A 22,540-nucleotide genomic window follows, 5' to 3' on the forward strand; every position below is an offset into this window, starting at 1 on the left:
AAATCTTATTAGCTCTGACACTAAAAATAGACTAAAAATATGACTGTCCCTTTAAAACATTCTGAGACAGTGATATGACAACACCTCAGACGAGTGCAAACACTTAGAATCACACGGAGTATTGGAACATGTGCATCGGTAGCTTAGCATAGCTTCAACATGGTAGCTTAGCATAGCTTCAACATGGTAGCTTAGCATAGCTTCAACATGGTAGCTTAGCATAGCTTCAACATGGTAGCTTAGCATAGCTTCAACATGGTAGCATAGCTTCAACATGGTAGCTTAGCATAGCTTCAACATGCTGCAGGACCGGAAACAGCAGAGACGTTTAGCATCGCTCTTCAATGCTCTATTTCCACTTCACAAACAATAACCCAGAAAAATATCTTGAGAAAAAAATCTGTTTTATTTGTATAAAACTCGTTTGCATAGTGTTTTACAGGAGGGAGGTGGAGTGACACACACACAGTGACAGTGACACACACACACACACACACACACACACACATTCACACAGACAGTGACACACACACACACACACACACACACACACACACACACACACACACAGTGACACACACAAACACAGTGACACACACAAACACACACACAGAGAGAGAGAAGGAGGGAGAGAGAGGAAGAGATGATAGAGGAAGAGATGAGATGAGAGAGAGGAAGAGGGATGAGAGAGAGGAAGAGAGAGGGGAGAGAGAGGGGAGAGAGGAAGAGAGAGAGGAAGAGAGAGGGGAGAGAGGAAGAGAGAGAGGAAGAGAGAGGGGAGAGAGGAAGAGAGAGGGGAGAGATGAGAGAGAGAGGAAGAGAGATGAGAGAGAGGAAGAGAGAGGGGAGAGAGGGGAGAGAGGAAGAGAGAGAGGAAGAGGGATGAGATGAGAGAGAGGGGAGAGAGGAAGAGAGAGAGGAAGAGAGAGGGGAGAGATGAGAGAGAGAGGAAGAGGGATGTGTTCATCCAAGGGAGATATCAAAACAAGGACAGATCATCATCATCATGTCACAGCACCCTCTAGTCAGTCTGTACTGGACTAACAGGATAACCACTGCTCTAGGATCAGTCTCCTCTCCCCATATCCCAACATTAACCATCAGTGGGACCAATACCAAACTGACCTGAGATCAGTGTTCCTCACAGAGTACAGATCAGATGAGACAGGAGAACAAGCATTAAGACAAGAACGTTCCATAAAACAAACGGTTCTTTCAAGAACTACATAAAATACATTTCATGTTTCAACATTACCAATACAGACCAATCAATGTTAAAAAAGAAAGTCCTGGAGAGAGAGACAGAGACAGAGAGATGGAGCGATCTAATTCACAGTATGTAGAATCAGCTGACGTTTAACTAGACACAGAGAGGAGGGGGGTGAAGGGAAAACACTGGGCCGGGTGTTTGTGTGTTTGTGGCTCGAGCAGGGATGGGGTGAGGCTGTTGGTGTTTTCCCCAGAGGAGGAGGCTCTGATCTGGGTGTCGGCCATCACAACCCCTGCCTGATACTCTGGATGATCTGGAAGATAGCTGAGAGAGGGAGGAGGAGGAGAGAGAGGGAGGAGGAGGAGAGAGAGAGATTTAGTCAGAGTCTGTGACCGAGCTACACCCAAACATTCCCAACCCAAAGTCCTGCGTCGGGTGACACAAGAATATTAGCTGGTCGGCTCTCGGTTCAGAACAATTATATTGCGGGTTTGAAACGTTTTAAAACCAAGATAATATATTTTTTAAATGATCCACCCACACAGACAGTGTGGTGAAGAAGGCACAACAGAGCCTCTTCAACCTCAGGAGGCTGAAGAAATTTGGTTTGGCACCTAAAACCATCACAAACTTTTACAGATGCACAATTGAGAGCATCCTGTCGGGCTGTATCACCGCCTGGTAAAATGTATGGTAAAATGTATGCACGCATGACTGTAAGTCGCTTTGGATAAAAGCGTCTGCTAAATGGCATATTATTTTATTATTATTATTATTATTATAAGAGCATCTTGTCGGGCTGTATCACCGCCTGGTACGGCAACTGCACCGCCCGCAACCGCAGGGCTCTCCAGAGGGTGGTGCGGTCTGCCCAAAACATCATCGGGGACAAACTACCAGCCCTCCAGGACACCTACAGCACCCGATGTCACAGGAAGGCCAAAAAGATCATCAAGGACATCAACCACCCGAGCCACGGCTATCATCCAGAAGGCGAGGTCAGTACAGGTGCATCAAAGCTGGGACCGAGAGACTGAAAAACAGCTTCTATCTCAAGGCCACCAGACTGTTAAATAGCCATCACTAGCCGGCCTCCACCCAGTACCCTGCCCTGAACTTAGTCACTGTCACTAGATACCACCCGGTTACTCAACCCTGCACCTTAGACTGCTGCCCTCAAAGTATTCATACCCCTTGACTTGTGTTACAGTCCGAATTTTAAAATGAATAAAATATAAAATCCTTACCCATCTACACACAATACCCCATAACAACAGTGATAACGTTATTTTTTGGTACATTTATTGAAAATGAAATACAGAAATATCTAATTTACACCTGAGGCAATACTTTGTAGAAGCACCTGGATTGTACAACATTTGCCCACGATTATTTTCAGAATTCTAGATTTTCAAGCAGATTTAGGTCAAAACTGTAACTCGGCCATTCAGGCACATTCACTGTCTTCTTGGTAAGCAACTTCAGTGTAGATTTGGCCTTGTGTTTTGGTTATTGTCCTGCTGAAAGGTGAATTCATCTCCCAGTGTCTGGTAGAAAGCAGACTGAAACAGGTTTTCCTCTAGGATTCTGCCTGTGCTTAGCTCCATTCCGTTTATTTTTTATCCTGAAAAACTCCCTAGTCCTTAATGATTACAAACATACCCATAACATGATGCAGCCACCACTATACTTGAAAATATGGAGAGTGGTACTCAGTAATGTGTTGTATTTGCCCCAAACATAACACTTTGTATTCAGGACAAAAAGTTAATTGCTTTGCCACATTTTTTGCAGTATTACTTTAGTGCCTTGTTGCAAACAGGATGCATGTTTTGGAATATTTTTATTCTGTACAGGCTTCCTTCTTTTCTCTCTGTCATTTAGGTTAGTATTGTGGAGTAACTACAATGTTGTTGATCCATCCTCAGTTTTCTCCTATCACAGCCAATAAACTCAGTAACTGTTTTAAAGTCACCATTGGCCTCATGGTGAAATCCCTGAGTGGTTTCCTTCCTCTCCGGCAACTGAGTTAGGAAGGACGCCTTTATCTTTGTAGTGACTGGGTGTATTGATACACCATCCAAAGTGTAATTAATAACTTCACCATGCTCAAAGGGATATTCAATGTCTGCTTTTTTCATTTTTACCCATCTACCAATAGGTGCTCTTCTTTGCGAGGCATTGGAAAAACCTCCCTGGTCTCTGTGGTTGAATCTGTGTTTGAAATTCACTGCTCGACTGACGGACCTTACAGATAATGAATTGTACAGATGAGGTAGTCATTCAAAAAAATCATGTTAAACACTTATTGCACACAGAGAGTCCATTCAACATATTAACAAATTATTACTCAAAACGTATTTAGGCCATAACAAAGGGGTTAAATACTTAGACGCAAAACATCAGCTTTTCCTTTTGAATTCATTTGGAAACATTTCAAAAAAACAATTCCACTTTGGCCAGCAAATTTATTTTTTATTTTTTTCAATTCAGGCTGTAACATAACAAAATATGGAAAAGGTCAAGGGGTGTGAATACTTTCTGAAGGCACTGGTCACTTTAATAATGTTTACATACTGTTTACCCACTTTATATGTATCTACTGTATTCTAGTCAAGGTTCATCCTAGACAGCGCATTCAGAAAGTATTCGGACCCCTTGACTTTTTCCACATTTTGTTACGTTACAGCCTTATTCTAAAATGGATTAAATAAAAAATCCTTAATCTACCCACAATACCCCATAATGACAAAGCGAAAACAGGTTTAGAAATGTTTGCAAATGTATTAAAAATAAAAAACAGAAATACCTTATTTACATAAGCTCAGATGCATCCTGTTTCCATTGATCATCCTTGAGATGTTTCTACAACTTGATTAGAGTCCACTTGTGGTAAATTCAATTGATTGGACATGATTTGGAAAGGTACACACCTGTCTATATAAGGTCCCACAGTTGACAGTGCATGTCAGAGCATAAACCAAGCCACGAGGTCGAAGGAATTGTCCACCTTCCAGAAGGGCATCCATCTTTGCAGCACTCCACCAATCAGGCCTTTATGGTAGAGTGGCCAGACGGAAGCCACATGACAGCCCGCTTGGAGTTTGCCAAAAGGCACCTAAAGACTCTCAGACCATGAGAAACAAGATTCTCTGGTCTGAATGCCAAGCGTCATGTCTGGAGGAAACCATCCCTATGGTGAAGCGTGGTGGTGACAGCACCTGAAACTGTGCAGCGACGCTCCCCATCCAACCTGACAGAGCTTGAGAGGATCTGCAGAGAAGAATGGAAGAAACTCCCCAAATACAGTTTTTTTTATTTATTTTTTCACCTTTATTTAACCAGGTAAGCCAGTTGAGAACAGGTTCTCATTAACAACTGCGACCTGGCCAAGATAAAGCAAAGTAGTGCAATAAAAACAACACAGAGTTACATATGGGGTAAAAAAAACATAAAGTCAGAAATACAACAGAAAATATATATACAGTGTGTGCAAATGTAGCAAGTTATGGAGGTAAGGCAATAAATAGGCTATAGTGCAGAATAATTACAATAGTATTAACACTGGAATGCTAGATGTGCAAGAGATTATGTGCAAATAGAGATACTGGGGTGCAAAAGAGCAAAATAAATAACAATATAGGGATGAGGTAGTTGGGTGGGCTAATTTCAGATGGGCTGTGTACAGGTGCAGTGATCGGTAAGGTGCTCTGACAACTGATGCTTAAAGTTATTGAGGGAGATAAGAGTCTCCAGCTTCAGAGATTTTTGCAATTCGTTCCAGTCATTGGCAGCAGAGAACTGGAAGGAATGGCGGCCAAAGGAGGTGTTGGCTTTGGGAATGACCAGTGAGATATACCTGCTGGAGCGCAGACTACGGGTGGGTGCTGCTATGGTGACCAATGAGCTAAGATAAGGCGGGGATTTGCCTAGCAGTGATTTATAGATGGCCTGGAGCCAGTGGGTTTGACGACGGACATGTAGTGAGGACCAGCCAACAAGAGCGTACAGGTCACAGTGGTGGGTAGTGTATGGGGCTTTGGAGACAAAACGGATGGCACTGTGATAGACTACATCCAATTTGCTGAGTAGAGTGTTGGAGGCTATTTTGTAAATGACATCGCCGAAGTCAAGGATCGGTAGGATAGTCAGTTTTACGAGGGCATGTTTGGCAGCATGAGTGAAGGAGGCTTTTTTGCGAAATAGGAAGCCGATTCTAGATTTAACTTTGGATTGGAGATTCTTTATGTGAGTCTGGAAGGAGAGTTTACAGTCTAACCAGACACCTAGATATTTGTAGTTGTCCACATACTCTAGGTCCGACCCGTCGAGAGTGGTGATTCTAGTCAGGTGGGCGGGTGCTAGCAGCGTTCGATTGAAAAGCATGCATTTAGTTTTACTAGTGTTTAAGAGCAGTTGAAGGCTACTGAAGGATTGTTGTATGGCATTGAAGCTCGTTTGGAGGTTTGTTAACACAGTGTCCAATGAAGGGCCAGATGTATACAAAATGGTGTCGTCTGCGTAGAGGTGGATCTGAGAGTCACCAGCAGCAAGAGCGACATCATTGATATACACGGAGAAAAGTGTCGGCCCAAGAATTGAACCCTGTGGCACCCCCATAGAGACTGCCATAGGTCCAGACAACAGGCCCTCCGATTTGACACACTGAACTCTATCTGAGAAGTAGTTGGTGAACCAGGCGAGGCAGTCATTTGAGAAACCAAGGCTATTTAGTCTGCCAATAAGAATGCGGTGGTTGACAGAGTCGAAAGCCTTGGCCAGGTCGATGAAGACGGCTGCACAGTACTGTCTATTATCAATCGCGGTTATAATATCGTTTAGGACCTTGAGCGTGGCTGAAGTGCACCCGTGACCAGCTCGGAAACCGGATTGCATAGCGGAGAAGGTACGGTGGTATTCGAAATGGTCGATGATCTGTTTGTTAACTTGGCTTTCGAATACTTTCGAAAGGCAGGGCAGGATGGATATAGGTCTGTAGCAGTTTGGATCTAGAGTGTCACCCCCTTTGAAGAGGGGGATGACCGCGGCAGCTTTCCAATCTCTGGGGATCTCAGACGTTATGAAAGAGAGGTTGAACAGACTAGTAAAAGGGTTGCGACAATTTCGGCGGCTAGTTTTAGAAAGAAAGGGTCCAGATTGTCTAGCCCAGCTGATTTGTAGGGGTCCAGATTTTGCAGCGCTTTCAAAACATCAGCTGTCTGAATTTGTGTGAAGGAGAAGCGGGGGGGGCATGGGCAAGTTGCAGCAGAGGGTGCAGAGTTGGTGGCCGGGTTAGTGGTAGCCAGATGGAAAGCATGGCCAGCTGTAGCAAAATGCTTGTTGAAATTCTCGATTATTGTAGATTTATCGGTGGTGATAGTGTTTCCTAGCCTCAGTGCAGTGGGCAGCTGGGAGGAAGTGCTCTTATTCTCCATGGACTTTACAGTGTCCCAAAACTTTTTTGGAGTTAGTGCTACAGGAAGCAAATTTCTGTTTGAAAAAGTTAGCCTTTGCTTTCCTGACTGCTTGTGTATATTGGTTCCTAACTTCCCTGAAAAGTTGCATATCGCGGGGGCTATTTGATGCTAATGCTGTACGCCACAGGATGTTTTTGTGCTGGTCAAGGGCAGTCAAGTCTGAGGAGAACCAGGGGCTATATCGGTTCTTAGTTCTGTATTTTTTGAATGGGGCATGTTTATTTAAGATTGAGAGGAAATTACTTTTAAGGAACAACCAGGCATCCTCTACTGACGGAATGAGATCTATATCCATCCAGGATACCTGGGCCAGGTCAATTAGGAAGGCCTCCTCGCTAAAGTGTTTTAGGGAGCGTTTGACAGTGATGAGGGGTGGTCGTTTGACCGCGGACCCGTTACAGACGCAGGCAATAAGGCAGTGATCGCTGAGATCCTGGTTGAAGACAGCTGAGGTGTATTTAGAGGGTGTGTTAGTCAGGATGATATCTATGAGGGTACCCATGTTTACGGATTTAGGGTTGTACCTGGTAGGTTCGTTGATAATTTGCGTGAGGTTGAGGGCATCTAGCTTGGATTGTAGGATGGCTGGGGTATTAAGCATATCCCAATTTAGGTCACCAAGCAGTACAAACTCTGAGGATAAATGGGGGGCAATCAATTCACATATGGTGTCCAGGGCACAGCTGGGGGCTGAGGGGGGGCTGTAGCAAGCGGCAACAGTGAGAGACTTATTTCTGGAAAGGTGGATTTTTAGAAGTAGAAGCTCAAACTGTTTGGGCACAGACCTGGATAGTATGATAGAGCTCTGCAGGCTAACTCCACCCCCTTTGGCAGTTCTATCTAGACGGAAAATGTTATAGTTGGGGATGGAAATTTCAGAATTTTTGGTGGCCTTCCTGAGCCAGGATTCAGACACTGCTAGAACATCAGGGTTGGCAGAGTGTGCTAACGCAGTGAATAACTCAAACTTAGGAAGTAGACTTCTGATATTTATGTGCAAGAAACCAAGACTTTTGCGATTACAGAAGTCATCAAATGATAGCGCCTGGGGAGTAGGAGTGATACTGAGGGCTGCAGGGCCTGGGTTAGCCTCTACATCACCAGAGGAACAGAGGAGGACTAGAATAAGGATACGGCTAAAGGCTTTAAGAACTGGTCTTCTAGTGCGTTGGGTACATAGAATAAAGGGGGCAGATTTCCGGGTGTTATAGAAAAGATTCAGGGCATTATGTACAGACAAGGATATGAAAGGATATGAGTAAAGTGGAGGTAAACCTGAGCGTTGGGTAACAATGAAAGAGATAGTATCTCTAGAGGCATAAATTGAGTCGGTCTCTGAGTGTATGGGGGGAGGGACAAAATAGCTATCTAAGGCAGGTTTAGCTAGGCTGGGGGGTCTACAGTGATATAGTACAATTACAAATAACCGAAACAACAATAAACTAACCATGTTTGGGCTGAGGCTAAACATAAACAGGATGTAGTACCGTAAAAAGGAACAGTCCAGCAGATATCAGCTGTATAGCTGAGTTATCATAAGGTCCGGTGGTGAAGCACTAGTGAGTAAGAGGGTTAGCAGGGGCTAGTAAGGGCTAGCAGATGGATGGAATCTTCGTGGTTAACGTCGTAACCACATCAGACGATTTCGTCGGCAGACCAGTCGTGTAGGATCGGCGGGGCTTCGTGTCAACACTAGGTGGTCCCGTCCGGTTGACAGAGAGGTAGATAGCCGGGAGATGGGCCTAGCTCAGGATGCTTAGCCAGACCACAGCGTCCGTTTTGTTGTAGCCAGCTGGTAGCGATGAATCCGGAGTTAAAGGTCAAGTGAGTCAGTGATTCCGGCGGAAAAACTGATATGTTCTGGGTCGATAACGCGCTGTGCAGACTGGCCGAATATCCGGTGATCAATGTCCAGTGATTAAAATTAATCCCGCGGAAAAAATCCAATGTTCTGAGTGAAACACCGCTAGCTGTGGCTAATAGCAAGTGAAACTGGCTAGCTAGTTTCAACTGGAGATTCTAGATTCTAGACAAAGGTAAGTCAACAATAGAATCCGTTCCACATTGAGTGAGGCGGGTTGCAGGAAAGTATATTTTCTAGAAGGATGAAAAGTCTGATAGGGAAATATGTACGAAAAATACAAAAAAAACAGGGTATTTACAGGCTATTTACAGACACACGACAGAAACAGGACTGCACTACTTCGCCATCTTGGATTTTGTACTGAGTAAAGGGTCTGAATACTTATGTAAATGTAATATTTCAGTTTTTTTTTTTTTTATACATTTGCAAAAATGTCTAAACAACTTTTTGTTTTGTCATTATGGGATATTGTGTGTAGATTGATGAAAAAAAAAACAATTTAATCCATTTTAGAATAAGGCTGTAACGTAACAAAATGGGGGAAAAGTATACTTTCCGAATGCAATGTAGATAGAGAGAAATAACTTGAGCATCGCTGAGAATTCGAGAAGCTAATGGTCCAATATTCTAGAACACGTTTTGGACTCTGAGACAGTCTCTTACCTGATCCACACACCACAAAGACAAAGAGAGCCAGGAGCCAGGGACCTACAGGAGACTTCTCCTCATTCACCACCCGCTGAAACACACAGGGTTAATACAGGGTTAATACCAGAGAGAGGGCACAGGATTAAACACCAGAGAGAGGGCACAGGATTAAACGCCAGAGAGAGGGCACAGGGTTAAACGCCAGAGAGAGGGCACAGGATTAAACGCCAGAGAGAGGGCACAGGATTAAACACCAGAGAGAGGGCACAGGGTTAAACGCCAGAGAGAGGGCACAGGATTAAACGCCAGAGAGAGGGCACAGGATTAAACGCCAGAGAGAGGGCACGGGGTTAAACGCCAGAGAGAGGGCACAGGGTTAAACGCCAGAGAGAGGGCACAGGGTTAAACGCCAGAGAGAGGGCACAGGGTTAAACGCCAGAGAGAGGAGACGGGGTTAAACGCCAGAGAGAGGAGACGGGGTTAAACGCCAGAGAGAGGAGACGGGGTTAAACGCCAGAGAGAGGAGACGGGGTTAAATGCCAGAGAGAGGAGACGGGAGCTGTGTTCGAATACTCTTACTAACCCTACTATTTGTGACGTAAATTGAGTATGTAGCATGCTTATTGGTCATAGTATGGATATAGTTAGTATGCCAAAAGTTCCAGGATGTTTTTCCTCTCTTGTTTCTGAGTAACTTAAGTCACGAGGCCAAAGACAAACGGCCGTCTGAGAGTGACCAGTTTCTGGTTCATCCTGTTCTTTTGGTATCTTTCAAGGGCACAGCTGTGTGGAGATATGAAGAGAACAGAGGCTGGCTGGAGCAGCAGCGACAATTCTATCAGCAGAAAACAAAACTGGCGTTATCACTGGTTTGTACGATATGTTCCCACCAGGCTCTCACACACCTGCTAAACTGCCACGTAGACAAAGGTTATAAAAGCTGAGACCCAACTATTGTCTGTTGGGCCGTTAACTCTGCACTGTTGAGTGGATTGTTAACCAGCTCCAGACTTGCAAATCTTATAATAAATAGTTGTTGTTTGAAGAATCAACAGTCTCTCTTCCTTTCTGGTTAGAATTTCCACAACAATTCTTAGCGACGAGGATGGCATGGTTAACTCCGCTTGCTGATCGTTCCCGGGGACAACAATGTTAACTGCACAGGGAGCCCACACTCCGCTCCAAGGAGCAGAAGGGACCTGCCTCGGACCCGCCTCGGACCCGCCAGGGAGCGTCAGTGGACGGATACACCATCCCGAACAGACAAAAGAAATTAAAAGGGTGAGACTGATTTTCTTAAAACACAACAACTCTCAATTGAGGGTAGGTTCTGGGAACCTTCAGAAATCCTGTTCTGGGAACAGGTTGTGCACAATCAGTTCTGGGAACTGAGGCTCTGTTTGGAACAGAGTAATCTCCGATTGGGGGAAAAGTTCTGGGAACTTTTAGAAAATCCTGTTCTGGGAACAGGTCACGTGTTAGAGATACCAGGACAGGATCCTGAGGTAGAAGTAAAAAATATTATTGCGGGTTGAAACAAATATTATAGAAAATAAAAATGTAAAATGCATTAAATCAGTGGACTGGTAAAACAGTTGGTTATGATTGGGAAACCAGCTACACATTTAAAACTTACACGGACATTTGCATAGGAGGAACTACCATGTGGGTACAACATGTTAAATTACAGAGTAATTAATTCTGCAACATGTTACAGGGTATCGCTCTGGCACAAGGTAGCAGACTTTCCCTTAAAAAGGCACATTGAGTCAAGCTTTATTAGCAGAATGTAGAAAGAAATTGCAGGACTTTGAAGAAACCAAGAAAGGCAAGTAGAATAGACTGGGATGATTTCAGGAAGTAGGAAAGAGAAGCAGGAAGTAGGAAAGAAGCAGAGAGAAGATGAAAGGAATAATGGGTAGGTAATGGGTAGGTAATGGATAGGTAATGGGTAGGTAATGGGTAGGTAATGGGTAGGTAATGGGTGATACGAAAAGAAGGAGAAACAGGGATGATGTCTTTAATGATGTAATAATAATAATAATAAGTCTTTCCACCTCCCTATTATACGCCTGTATCCACTGCACCAGCACCCGCCCTGGGTTGTCCAACAGCAGCCCGCTCAGCCGTCTCCCCCGCTCTAGTACTTTGTTGAAGAACCTTTGACAGCGATTACAGCCTCGAGTCTCCTTGGGTATGAAGCTACAAGCTTGGCACACCTGTATTTGGGGAGTTTCTCCCATTCTTCTCTGCAGATCCTCTCAAGCTCTGTCAGGTTGGATGGGGAGCATCGCTGCACAGCTATTTTCAGGTCTCTCCAGTGATGTTCGATCGGGTTCAAGTCCGGGCTCTGGCCACTCAAAGACATTCAGAGACTTGTCCTGATGCCACTCCTGCATTGTCTTGGCTGTGTGCTTAAGGTTTTCATCAAGGATCTCTCTGTACTTTGCTCCAATCATCTTTCCCTCGATCCTGACTAGTCTTCCAGTCCCTGCCGGTGAAAAAAACATCCCTGATGCTGCCACCACCACACTTCACCATAGGGATGGGGCCAGGTTTCCTCCAGACATGACGCTTGGCATTCAGGCCAGAGAATCTTGTTTCTCATGGTCTGAGAGTCCTTTAGGTGCTTTTTGGCAAACTCCAAGCGGGCTGTCATGTGCCTTTTACTGAGGAGTGGCTTCTGTCTGACCACTCTACCATAAAGGCCTGATTGGTGGAGTGCTGCAGAGATGGTTGTCATTCTGGAAGGTTCTCCCATCTCCACAGAGGAACTCTGGAGCTCTGTCAGAGTGACCATCGGGTTCTTGGTCACCTCCCTAACCAAGGCCTTTCTACCCCGATTGCTAAGTTTGGCTGGGTGGCCAGCTCTAGGAAGAGTCTTGGTGGTTCCAAACTTCTTCCATTTAAGAATGATGGAGGCCACTGTGTTCTTGGGGACCTTCAATGCTGCAGACATTTTTTGGTACACTTCCCCAGATCTGTGCCTCGACACAATCCCATCTCGGAGCTCTATGGACAATTCCTTCAACCTCATGACTTGGTTTTTGCTCTGACATGTACTGTCAACTTTGGGACCTTATATAGACAGGTGTGTGCCTTTCCAAATCATGTCCAATCAATTGAATTTACCACAGGTGGACTCCAATCAAGCTTTTCAAATCAAATCAAATTGTATTTGTCACATACACATGTTTAGCAGATGAGTGGCGCAGTGGTCTAAGGCTGTGCCACTAGAGATCCTGGTTCGAATCCAGGCTCTGTCGCAGCCGGCCGCGACCGGGAGACTCATGGGCGGCGCACAATTGGCCCAGCGTCGTCCAGGGTAGGGGAGGGAATGGCCGGCAGGGATGTAGCTCAGTTGGTAGAGCATGGTGTTTGCAACGCCAGAGTTGTGGGTTCGATTCCCACGGGGGGCCAGTATAAAAAATAAAATAACAAATGAATAACAAATAAAAAAATATATACAAAAAATAAAAAAATGTCAAATATAAATTAATTAATTAAAAAAACTAAGATAAAAGAAACAACAAAAAAAGATAAACAATGTATTCACTAACTGTAAGTCGCTCTGGATAAGAGCGTCTGCTAAATGACTAAAATGTAAATGTAAATGTTATTGTGGGTGTAGCTAAATGCTTGTGTTCCTAGCTCCAACTGTGCAGTATATCTAACAATTCACAACAATACACACAACCTAAAAGTTAAATAATGGAATTAAGGAATATATAAATATTATAAATATTAGGATGAGCAATGTCAGACTGGCATTGACTAAAATACAGTAGAATAGAATACAGTATATACATATGAGATGAGGAAAGAACATTATTAGAGTGACTAGTGTTCCATTATTAGAGTGACTAGTGTTCCATTATTAGAGTGACTAGTGTTCCATTATTAGAGTGACTAGTGTTCCATTATTAGAGTGACTAGTGTTCCATTATTAGAGTGACTAGTGTTCCATTATTAGAGTGACTAGTGTTCCATTATTAGAGTGACTAGTGTTCCATTATTAGAGTGACTAGTGTTCCATTATTAGAGTGACTAGTGTTCCATTATTAGAGTGACTAGTGTTCCATTATTAGAGTGACTAGTGTTCCATTATTAGAGTGACTAGTGTTCCATTATTAGAGTGACTAGTGTTCCATTATTAGAGTGACTAGTGTTCCATTATTAGAGTGACTAGTGTTCCATTATTAGAGTGACTAGTGTTCCATTATTAGAGTGACTAGTGTTCCATTATTAGAGTGACTAGTGTTCCATTATTAGAGTGACTAGTGTTCCATTATTAGAGTGACTAGTGTTCCATTATTAGAGTGACTAGTGTTCCATTATTAGAGTGACTAGTGTTCCATTATTAGAGTGACTAGTGTTCCATTATTAGAGTGACTAGTGTTCCATTATTAGAGTGACTAGTGTTCCATTATTAGAGTGACTAGTGTTCCATTATTAGAGTGACTAGTGTTCCATTATTAGAGTGACTAGTGTTCCATTATTAGAGTGACTAGTGTTCCATTATTAGAGTGACTAGTGTTCCATTATTAGAGTGACTAGTGTTCCATTATTAGAGTGACTAGTGTTCCATTATTAGAGTGACTAGTGTTCCATTATTAGAGTGACTAGTGTTCCATTATTAGAGTGACTAGTGTTCCATTATTAGAGTGACTAGTGTTCCATTATTAGAGTGACTAGTGTTCCATTATTAGAGTGACTAGTGTTCCATTATTAGAGTGACTAGTGTTCCATTATTAGAGTGACTAGTGTTCCATTATTAGAGTGACTAGTGTTCCATTATTAGAGTGACTAGTGTTCCATTATTAGAGTGACTAGTGTTCCATTATTAGAGTGACTAGTGTTCCATTATTAGAGTGACTAGTGTTCCATTATTAGAGTGACTAGTGTTCCATTATTAGAGTGACTAGTGTTCCATTATTAGAGTGACTAGTGTTCCATTATTAGAGTGACTAGTGTTCCATTATTAGAGTGACTAGTGTTCCATTATTAGAGTGACTAGTGTTCCATTATTAGAGTGACTAGTGTTCCATTATTAGAGTGACTAGTGTTCCATTATTAGAGTGACTAGTGTTCCATTATTAGAGTGACTAGTGTTCCATTATTAGAGTGACTAGTGTTCCATTATTAGAGTGACTAGTGTTCCATTATTAGAGTGACTAGTGTTCCATTATTAGAGTGACTAGTGTTCCATTATTAGAGTGACTAGTGTTCCATTATTAGAGTGACTAGTGTTCCATTATTAGAGTGACTAGTGTTCCATTATTAGAGTGACTAGTGTTCCATTATTAGAGTGACTAGTGTTCCATTATTAGAGTGACTAGTGTTCCATTATTAGAGTGACTAGTGTTCCATTATTAGAGTGACTAGTGTTCCATTATTAGAGTGACTAGTGTTCCATTATTAGAGTGACTAGTGTTCCATTATTAGAGTGACTAGTGTTCCATTATTAGAGTGACTAGTGTTCCATTATTAGAGTGACTAGTGTTCCATTATTAGAGTGACTAGTGTTCCATTATTAGAGTGACTAGTGTTCCATTATTAGAGTGACTAGTGTTCCATTATTAGAGTGACTAGTGTTCCATTATTAGAGTGACTAGTGTTCCATTATTAGAGTGACTAGTGTTCCATTATTAGAGTGACTAGTGTTCCATTATTAGAGTGACTAGTGTTCCATTATTAGAGTGACTAGTGTTCCATTATTAGAGTGACTAGTGTTCCATTATTAGAGTGACTAGTGTTCCATTATTAGAGTGACTAGTGTTCCATTATTAGAGTGACTAGTGTTCCATTATTAGAGTGACTAGTGTTCCATTATTAGAGTGACTAGTGTTCCATTATTAGAGTGACTAGTGTTCCATTATTAGAGTGACTAGTGTTCCATTATTAGAGTGACTAGTGTTCCATTATTAGAGTGACTAGTGTTCCATTATTAGAGTGACTAGTGTTCCATTATTAGAGTGACTAGTGTTCCATTATTAGAGTGACTAGTGTTCCATTATTAGAGTGACTAGTGTTCCATTATTAGAGTGACTAGTGTTCCATTATTAGAGTGACTAGTGTTCCATTATTAGAGTGACTAGTGTTCCATTATTAGAGTGACTAGTGTTCCATTATTAGAGTGACTAGTGTTCCATTATTAGAGTGACTAGTGTTCCATTATTAGAGTGACTAGTGTTCCATTATTAGAGTGACTAGTGTTCCATTATTAGAGTGACTAGTGTTCCATTATTAGAGTGACTAGTGTTCCATTATTAGAGTGACTAGTGTTCCATTATTAGAGTGACTAGTGTTCCATTATTAGAGTGACTAGTGTTCCATTATTAGAGTGACTAGTGTTCCATTATTAGAGTGACTAGTGTTCCATTATTAGAGTGACTAGTGTTCCATTATTAGAGTGACTAGTGTTCCATTATTAGAGTGACTAGTGTTCCATTATTAGAGTGACTAGTGTTCCATTATTAGAGTGACTAGTGTTCCATTATTAAAGTGACTAGTGTTCCATTATTAAAGTGACTAGTGTTCCATTATTAAAGTGACTAGTGTTCCATTATTAGAGTGACTAGTGTTCCATTATTAGAGTGACTAGTGTTCCATTATTAGAGTGACTAGTGTTCCATTATTAGAGTGACTAGTGTTCCATTATTAGAGTGACTAGTGTTCCATTATTAGAGTGACTAGTGTTCCATTATTAGAGTGACTAGTGTTCCATTATTAGAGTGACTAGTGTTCCATTATTAGAGTGACTAGTGTTCCATTATTAGAGTGACTAGTGTTCCATTATTAGAGTGACTAGTGTTCCATTATTAGAGTGACTAGTGTTCCATTATTAGAGTGACTAGTGTTCCATTATTAGAGTGACTAGTGTTCCATTATTAAAGTGACTAGTGTTCCATTATTAAAGTGACTAGTGTTCCATTATTAAAGTGACTAGTGTTCCATTATTAGAGTGACTAGTGTTCCATTATTAGAGTGACTAGTGTTCCATTATTAGAGTGACTAGTGTTCCATTATTAGAGTGACTAGTGTTCCATTATTAGAGTGACTAGTGTTCCATTATTAGAGTGACTAGTGTTCCATTATTAGAGTGACTAGTGTTCCATTATTAGAGTGACTAGTGTTCCATTATTAGAGTGACTAGTGTTCCATTATTAGAGTGACTAGTGTTCCATTATTAGAGTGACTAGTGTTCCATTATTAGAGTGACTAGTGTTCCATTATTAGAGTGACTAGTGTTCCATTATTAGAGTGACTAGTGTTCCATTATTAGAGTGACTAGTGTTCCATTATTAGAGTGACTAGTGTTCCATTATTAGAGTGACTAGTGTTCCATTAATAGAGTGACTAGTGTTCCATTATTAGAGTGACTAGTGTTCCATTATTAGAGTGACTAGTGTTCCATTATTAGAGTGACTAGTGTTCCATTATTAGAGTGACTAGTGTTCCATTATTAGAGTGACTAGTGTTCCATTATTAGAGTGACTAGTGTTCCATTATTAGAGTGACTAGTGTTCCATTATTAGAGTGACTAGTGTTCCATTATTAGAGTGACTAGTGTTCCATTATTAGAGTGACTAGTGTTCCATTATTAGAGTGACTAGTGTTCCATTATTAGAGTGACTAGTGTTCCATTATTAGAGTGACTAGTGTTCCATTATTAGAGTGACTAGTGTTCCATTATTAGAGTGACTAGTGTTCCATTATTAATGTGGCCAGTGATTCCAAGTCTATGTATATGAGCAGCAGCCTTTAAGGTGCAGGGTTACGTAACCGGGTGGAAGCCGGCTAGTGATGGCTATTTAACAGTCTGATGGCCTTGAGGTAGAAGCTGTTTTTCAGTCTCTCGGTCCCAGCTTTGATGCACCTGTACTGACCTCGCCTTCTGGATGATAGCGGGGTGAACAGGCCGTGGCTCGGGTGGTTGATGTCCTTGATGATCTTTTTGGCCTTCCTGTGACATCGGGTGCTGTAGGTGTCCTGGAGGGCTGGTAGTTTGGCCCCGGTGATGTGTCGGGCAGACCGCACCACCCTCTGGAGAGCCCTGCGGTTGCTGGCGGTGCAGTTGCCGTACCAGGCGGTGATACAGCCCGACAAGATGCTCTTATAATAATAATAATAAAATAATATGCCATTTAGCAGACGCTTTTATCCAAAGCGACTTACAGTCATGCGTGCATACATTTTTGTGTATGGGTGGTCCCGGGGATCGAACCCACTACCTTGGCGTTACAAGCGCCGTGCTCTACCAGCTGAGCTACAGAGGACCACATTTAATTGTGAATCTGTAAACGTTTGTGAGGGTTTTAGGTGCCAAACCAAATTTCTTCAGCCACCTGAGGTTGAAGTGGTGCTGTTGCGCCTTCTTCACCACACTGTCTGTGTGGGTGGACCATTTCAGTTTGTCAGTGATGTGTACGCCGAGGAACTTGAAGCTTTCCACATGCTCAACAGCGGTCCTGTTGATGTGGATAGGGGCGTGCTCCCTCTGCTGTTTCCTGAAGTCCACGATCAGCTCCTTTGTTTTGTCGATATTGAGGGAGATGTTATTTTCCTGGCCCCACCCTGCCAGGGCCTTCACCTCCTCTTTGTAGGCTGTCTCGTCATTGTTGGTCATCAGGCCTACTACTGTTGTGTCGTCTGCAAACTTGATGATTGAGTTGGAGGCGTGCGTGGCCACGCAGTCATGGGTGAACAGGGAGTACAGGAGGGGGCTGAGCACGCACCCTTGTGGGGCCCCTGTGTTGAGGATCAGCGAAGTGGAGGTGTTGTTTCCTACCTTCACCACCTGGAGGCAGCCCGTCAGGAAGTCCAGGACCCAGTTGCACAGGGCGGGGTTCAGACCCAGGGCCCCGAGCTTAATGATGAGCTTGGAGGGTACTATGGTGTTGAAGGCTGAGCTATAGTCAAGGAACAGCATTCTTACATAGGTATTCCTCTTGTCCAGATGGGATAGGGCAATGTGCAGTGCGATGGCATCATCTGTGGATCTATTGGGGCGGTAAGCAAATTGAAGTTGGTTTAGGGTGTCAGGTAAGGTAGAGGTGATAACTAGCCTCAAAGCACTTCATGATGACAGAAGTGAGTGCTACGCGGCGATAGTCATTTAGTTCAGCTACCTTTGCTTTCTTGGGTACAGGAACAATGGTGGCCATCTTGAAGCAAGTGGGGACAGCAGACTGGGATAGGGAGAGATTGAATATATGTCCGTAAACACACCAGCCAGCTGGTCTGCGCATGCTCTGAGGACGCAGCTAGGGATGCCGTCTGGGCCGGCAGCCTTGCGGGGGTTAACATGCTTAAATGTCTTAATCACGTTGGCCACGGAGAAGGAGAGGCCACAGTCCTTGGTAGTGGGCCTCGTCAGTGGCACTGTGTTATCCTCAAAGCGGGCGAAGAAGGTGTTTAGCTTGTCTGGAAGCGAGACGTCGGTGTCGGCGACATGGCTGGTTTTCCCTTTATAATCCGTGATTGTCTGTGGACCCTGCCACATACGTTACGTGTCTGAGCCGTTGAATTGCGACTCCACTTTGTCTCTGTACTGATGTTTTGCCTGTTTGATTGCCATACGGCGGGAATAACTACACTGTTTGTATTCTGCCATATTCCCAGTCACCTTGCCATTGTTAAATGTGGTGGTTCACGCTTTCAGCTTTGCGCGAATGCTGCCATCTATCCACGGTTTCTGGTTAGGGTAGGTTTTAATAGTCACAGTGGGTACATCATTTCCTATAACCTTCCTAATAAACTCAGTCACTGTATCCGCGTATTCTTCAATATTATTCTCGGAGGCTACCCGGAACATATCCCAGTCCGCGTGATCAAAACAATCTTGAAGCGTGGATTCCGATTGGTCAGACCAGCGTTGAATAGTCCTTAGTTGTAGAAACATCAAGGATGATCAATGGAAACAGGATGCACCTGAACTCAATTTCAAGCCTCATTGCAAATGGTCTGATTACTTATGTAAATAAGGTATTTCTGTTTTAATAAATGTGCTAAAATTTCTAAAAACCTGTTTTCGCTTTGTCATTTTGGGGTATTGTGTGTAGATTGATGAGCAAAAACTGTATTTAATCAATTTTAGAATAAGGCTGTAACGTAATAAAATGTGGAAAAGGTCAAGGGGTCTGAATACTTCCCGAATGCCCTGTATAATGCAAGTCTCAGGAAAGACTGTCTGGGTTGGCAATACTCAGTGTAGAAAACCCGAATGCCCTGTATAATGCCAGTCTCAGGAAAGACTGTCTGGGTTGGCAATACTCAGTGTAGAAAACAGCCAGACCCACAACCTGGACCTGCAGGCTGTGGTGAAATCATTTGCACACAAAAAAGGAGGACTTCAGGAGACCAGGGGAGTATCAAGTTAGATTTAATTAGATTTAATTTTCTGTGAATATTGTAGATCATTTATGTAGACTATTAGCTGAGTAGTGGCTGAATTTATCCTCAAGCCGACTACTTTTTTCCTCATTGTTAGGCTATTTGATGTGGAATTTTTATAAAAAGTTTATAAATAGCAGCTAAATCGCAGTTAAACACATTATATAGCTAGATAGTACACTGCATAATGAAACAATCCCTAGTAAGCTAGTGTTGAGAGTGGACTGACTGTATTATCTGGCGTTAATAGACTGGTTTTATGCACAACAACTTTCTATCCAAGATGGGAGAGTGTGAGAACAGCTGCAGGTTCGGGAACAATCTGTAATATTTGAATTTCCAACTTTTATTACTGAACAAGTAATTACATTATCGCCAGCAGCCAGCTGTCTAAAGATGGCTGCATTGGGACACCTTGTACGGCTTCGTGAACAGTTAGGCGTAACATTAGAAAATGACGACCAAATAGGCCTACCAATAAACATTCATCCATTAGCTAAAGCAAAGCTATATATTCACTGGCACAAAGAAAGACTATAATCGATTGGATAGGCATGCAGCCGCATAGACATGTCTCGATTTCTGCACCCCGGACAGTGATCGGTATAGTCTATCATTTGTGAGTGGCTGTCTGGCTTGGGGGGTAATTTCATTACATTTGACATTTTAGTCATTTAGCAGACGCTAAATCTTATCCACTCTTATCCAGAGCGACTTACAGTTAGTGAGTGCATACATTTTCATACTGGCCCCCCGTGGGAAACGAACCCACAACCCTGGCGTTGCAAGCACCATGCTCTACCAACTGAGCTACAGGGGAATTTCACTGGCAAATGAGCTGCTTGCTGCTCCAAATAAGGCAGTATATCTACCGAACTGGTGTTAGCTAGCTGGGTACTGTAGCACAACAATGTTTAAATGAATAAGGTGATAGATATCTTGTCCCCAAGGCTGCAGTCCAAACACCTTATATTTTTATCTTTACCCCCTCAGCCCTTGCTTGGGGGAATCCCCGTAGAAACCGGATGCAGTTTGATTGCCATCTTAAGCGGCGGTCCAAATCATTAACATTACCCCCTCCGCCCTCCATTTAGTTCGAGGGAACAACGTTGGTCACTTGTGGGGTTGATATGACCCACAATTCAATGCAAACTGTAGTCACATGTCAAACGCTGGTGGTTGTGAAGTGTCACATTTAATCAACAAGGCTGCATTTTCAGCATGTCAGTAAAAAGTTTGACGCTAGCTTGCAAAAATATATAATTTATATTGACATTGTTTTTGGCGTTGGCAAATTGGCTTAGTCTCGTAGTGAGGAGCTTATAAACCGTAGCTAGATTGGGGAATTCTGAAATGTATTGGAGAAAATGACCACACTATAAAAACTAGCTAGACAGCTATGGGTAACTGTAGCTAGCTACCTGACAGGAGTGCTAGCTAGCTATGTTAGCTTACTAGGTACATCAATAGCTTCAGGTTGGTTGTTTTTAAGATCAATTTAAAGAATTCCACCAAGGACGTTGCCTCTCCGATCATCACTCTCCCTCGCTTGGACAAGGACATTTAAGGTACACTCGGATGTGACGATATAAAACGTCATTCAAGGGCTGGAGGGTTTAGGGCCGTCTACTTTGAGTTTGATACATTTACATTTTAGTCATTTAGCAGACGCTCTTATCCAGAGCGACTTACAGTTAGTGAACGTTGCCTTCAGTCGAATGGTCACTACTAGCTAGCTACTACACTTAGCCAGCCAACATTATAATCCCTAGCAAGCTAGATGGACAAGCTTGCGTGCCGGCATCCAAAACGTGTCTTAGCTAAACTTGTTTTATTCTTGATTATGAATTACAAAAATGTAATTAACTACAGCATCGTGCACTGTGAACTATCAGTTTGATACCCAGTCAGACAGTTTGTAGCTAGCTTCTGCTTGTTACAGTCAAGCTACCAGTTTGAATGGCCAGCTGATTTTATAGCCAACTAGTTAGCCGGTAACGTTAGCTATCATAGCCTAGGCAGTCGATAGTACATGGGCGCTAGATCTGCACTATCAGCTGCCTAGGTAGGCTAGTAGCTATCGGTGTGTGTGGAGCTGATAACCAGCTAATGTTAGTTAGCTAGCTAGTTAGATTCTAACCGTGGTCTTCTGGACGTGTCCTCGCTGCGTTATGGTCTTGCTATGTTTCTCGTTAGCCACTTTCATCCGTTGGACCGCCGACATGTCGAGAACCGGTGTGTCAAAATCACTCACAGCCACGAAATGACGATACACTTAACTCAACCACCGGGCGTATCAGTCACAGATCAGGACTCTGAGAAAGGAGACGGTTTGTTGATTAGCCGATAAATGCTGTAGCGTCCAGCTCGCGAAGGCTAACGGTTGTTAGCTTGCTGCTAGCCTGCTAGCTACCGGAAGTAGATGCTTCTACCCGCGTCATGTGACGAGGGTCTAGTGTGAGGCACGTTTGCTAAGGGCAGATATAGTGTAATGTTTACTGTTAATATTTGTTTATTTCACTTTTGTTTACTATCTACTTCACTTGCTTCGGCAATGTTAACATACGTTTCCCATGCCAATAAAGCCATTAAATTGAAATGTTCACCCTGATACATGTTTGCTAAAGGCAGATATAGGGTCGGTTTATTCCATCTACCCCAAACTAGACCCAAACGATGTGGAGGGCTGAAGGTACAACGCAAAACCGACCGTGGATCAGTTTCACAAATGTAAATGAGGTACTGGCTACTTGCCTGCATTTCAAGCAGTGTTTATTCAGTGTTATTTTACATGGGCTTATTTTAGCTGTGCATGTGCCTTCACGTACTTTCGCTCTCCCGGTTTCGCTGTAACTGCAAAACATCTTCCTAAACTCGCCCGTTTCACGGTGGTTCACATGGATGTTGCCGAGGACCGCTCAACTCCGTTCTCTTATATCGAGGCGG

The 22,540-nt window shown here is 43.0% G+C and overlaps 1 protein-coding gene across 1 annotated transcript; it reads right to left on the bottom strand.

Moving 5' to 3' along the window:
- Nucleotides 1–882: 882 nt before the first annotated feature.
- zgc:85858 (uncharacterized protein LOC405879 homolog) lies at nt 883–22,026 on the bottom strand. Its single transcript, XM_041868104.2, has 3 exons — nt 21,735–22,026; nt 9,215–9,290; nt 883–1,534 (listed from the first exon to the last, which is right to left on the bottom strand). Exons 1-3 carry the CDS (start codon nt 21,816–21,818, stop codon nt 1,494–1,496), a joined length of 201 nt encoding a protein of 66 aa, XP_041724038.1. The 5' UTR covers nt 21,819–22,026; the 3' UTR covers nt 883–1,493.
- Between the last annotated feature and the right edge of the window lie 514 nt (nt 22,027–22,540).

The sequence above is a fragment of the Coregonus clupeaformis genome, chromosome 39, assembly GCF_020615455.1.
Source record: "Coregonus clupeaformis isolate EN_2021a chromosome 39, ASM2061545v1, whole genome shotgun sequence".
In the NCBI taxonomy this organism is placed as follows: domain Eukaryota; kingdom Metazoa; phylum Chordata; class Actinopteri; order Salmoniformes; family Salmonidae; genus Coregonus; species Coregonus clupeaformis.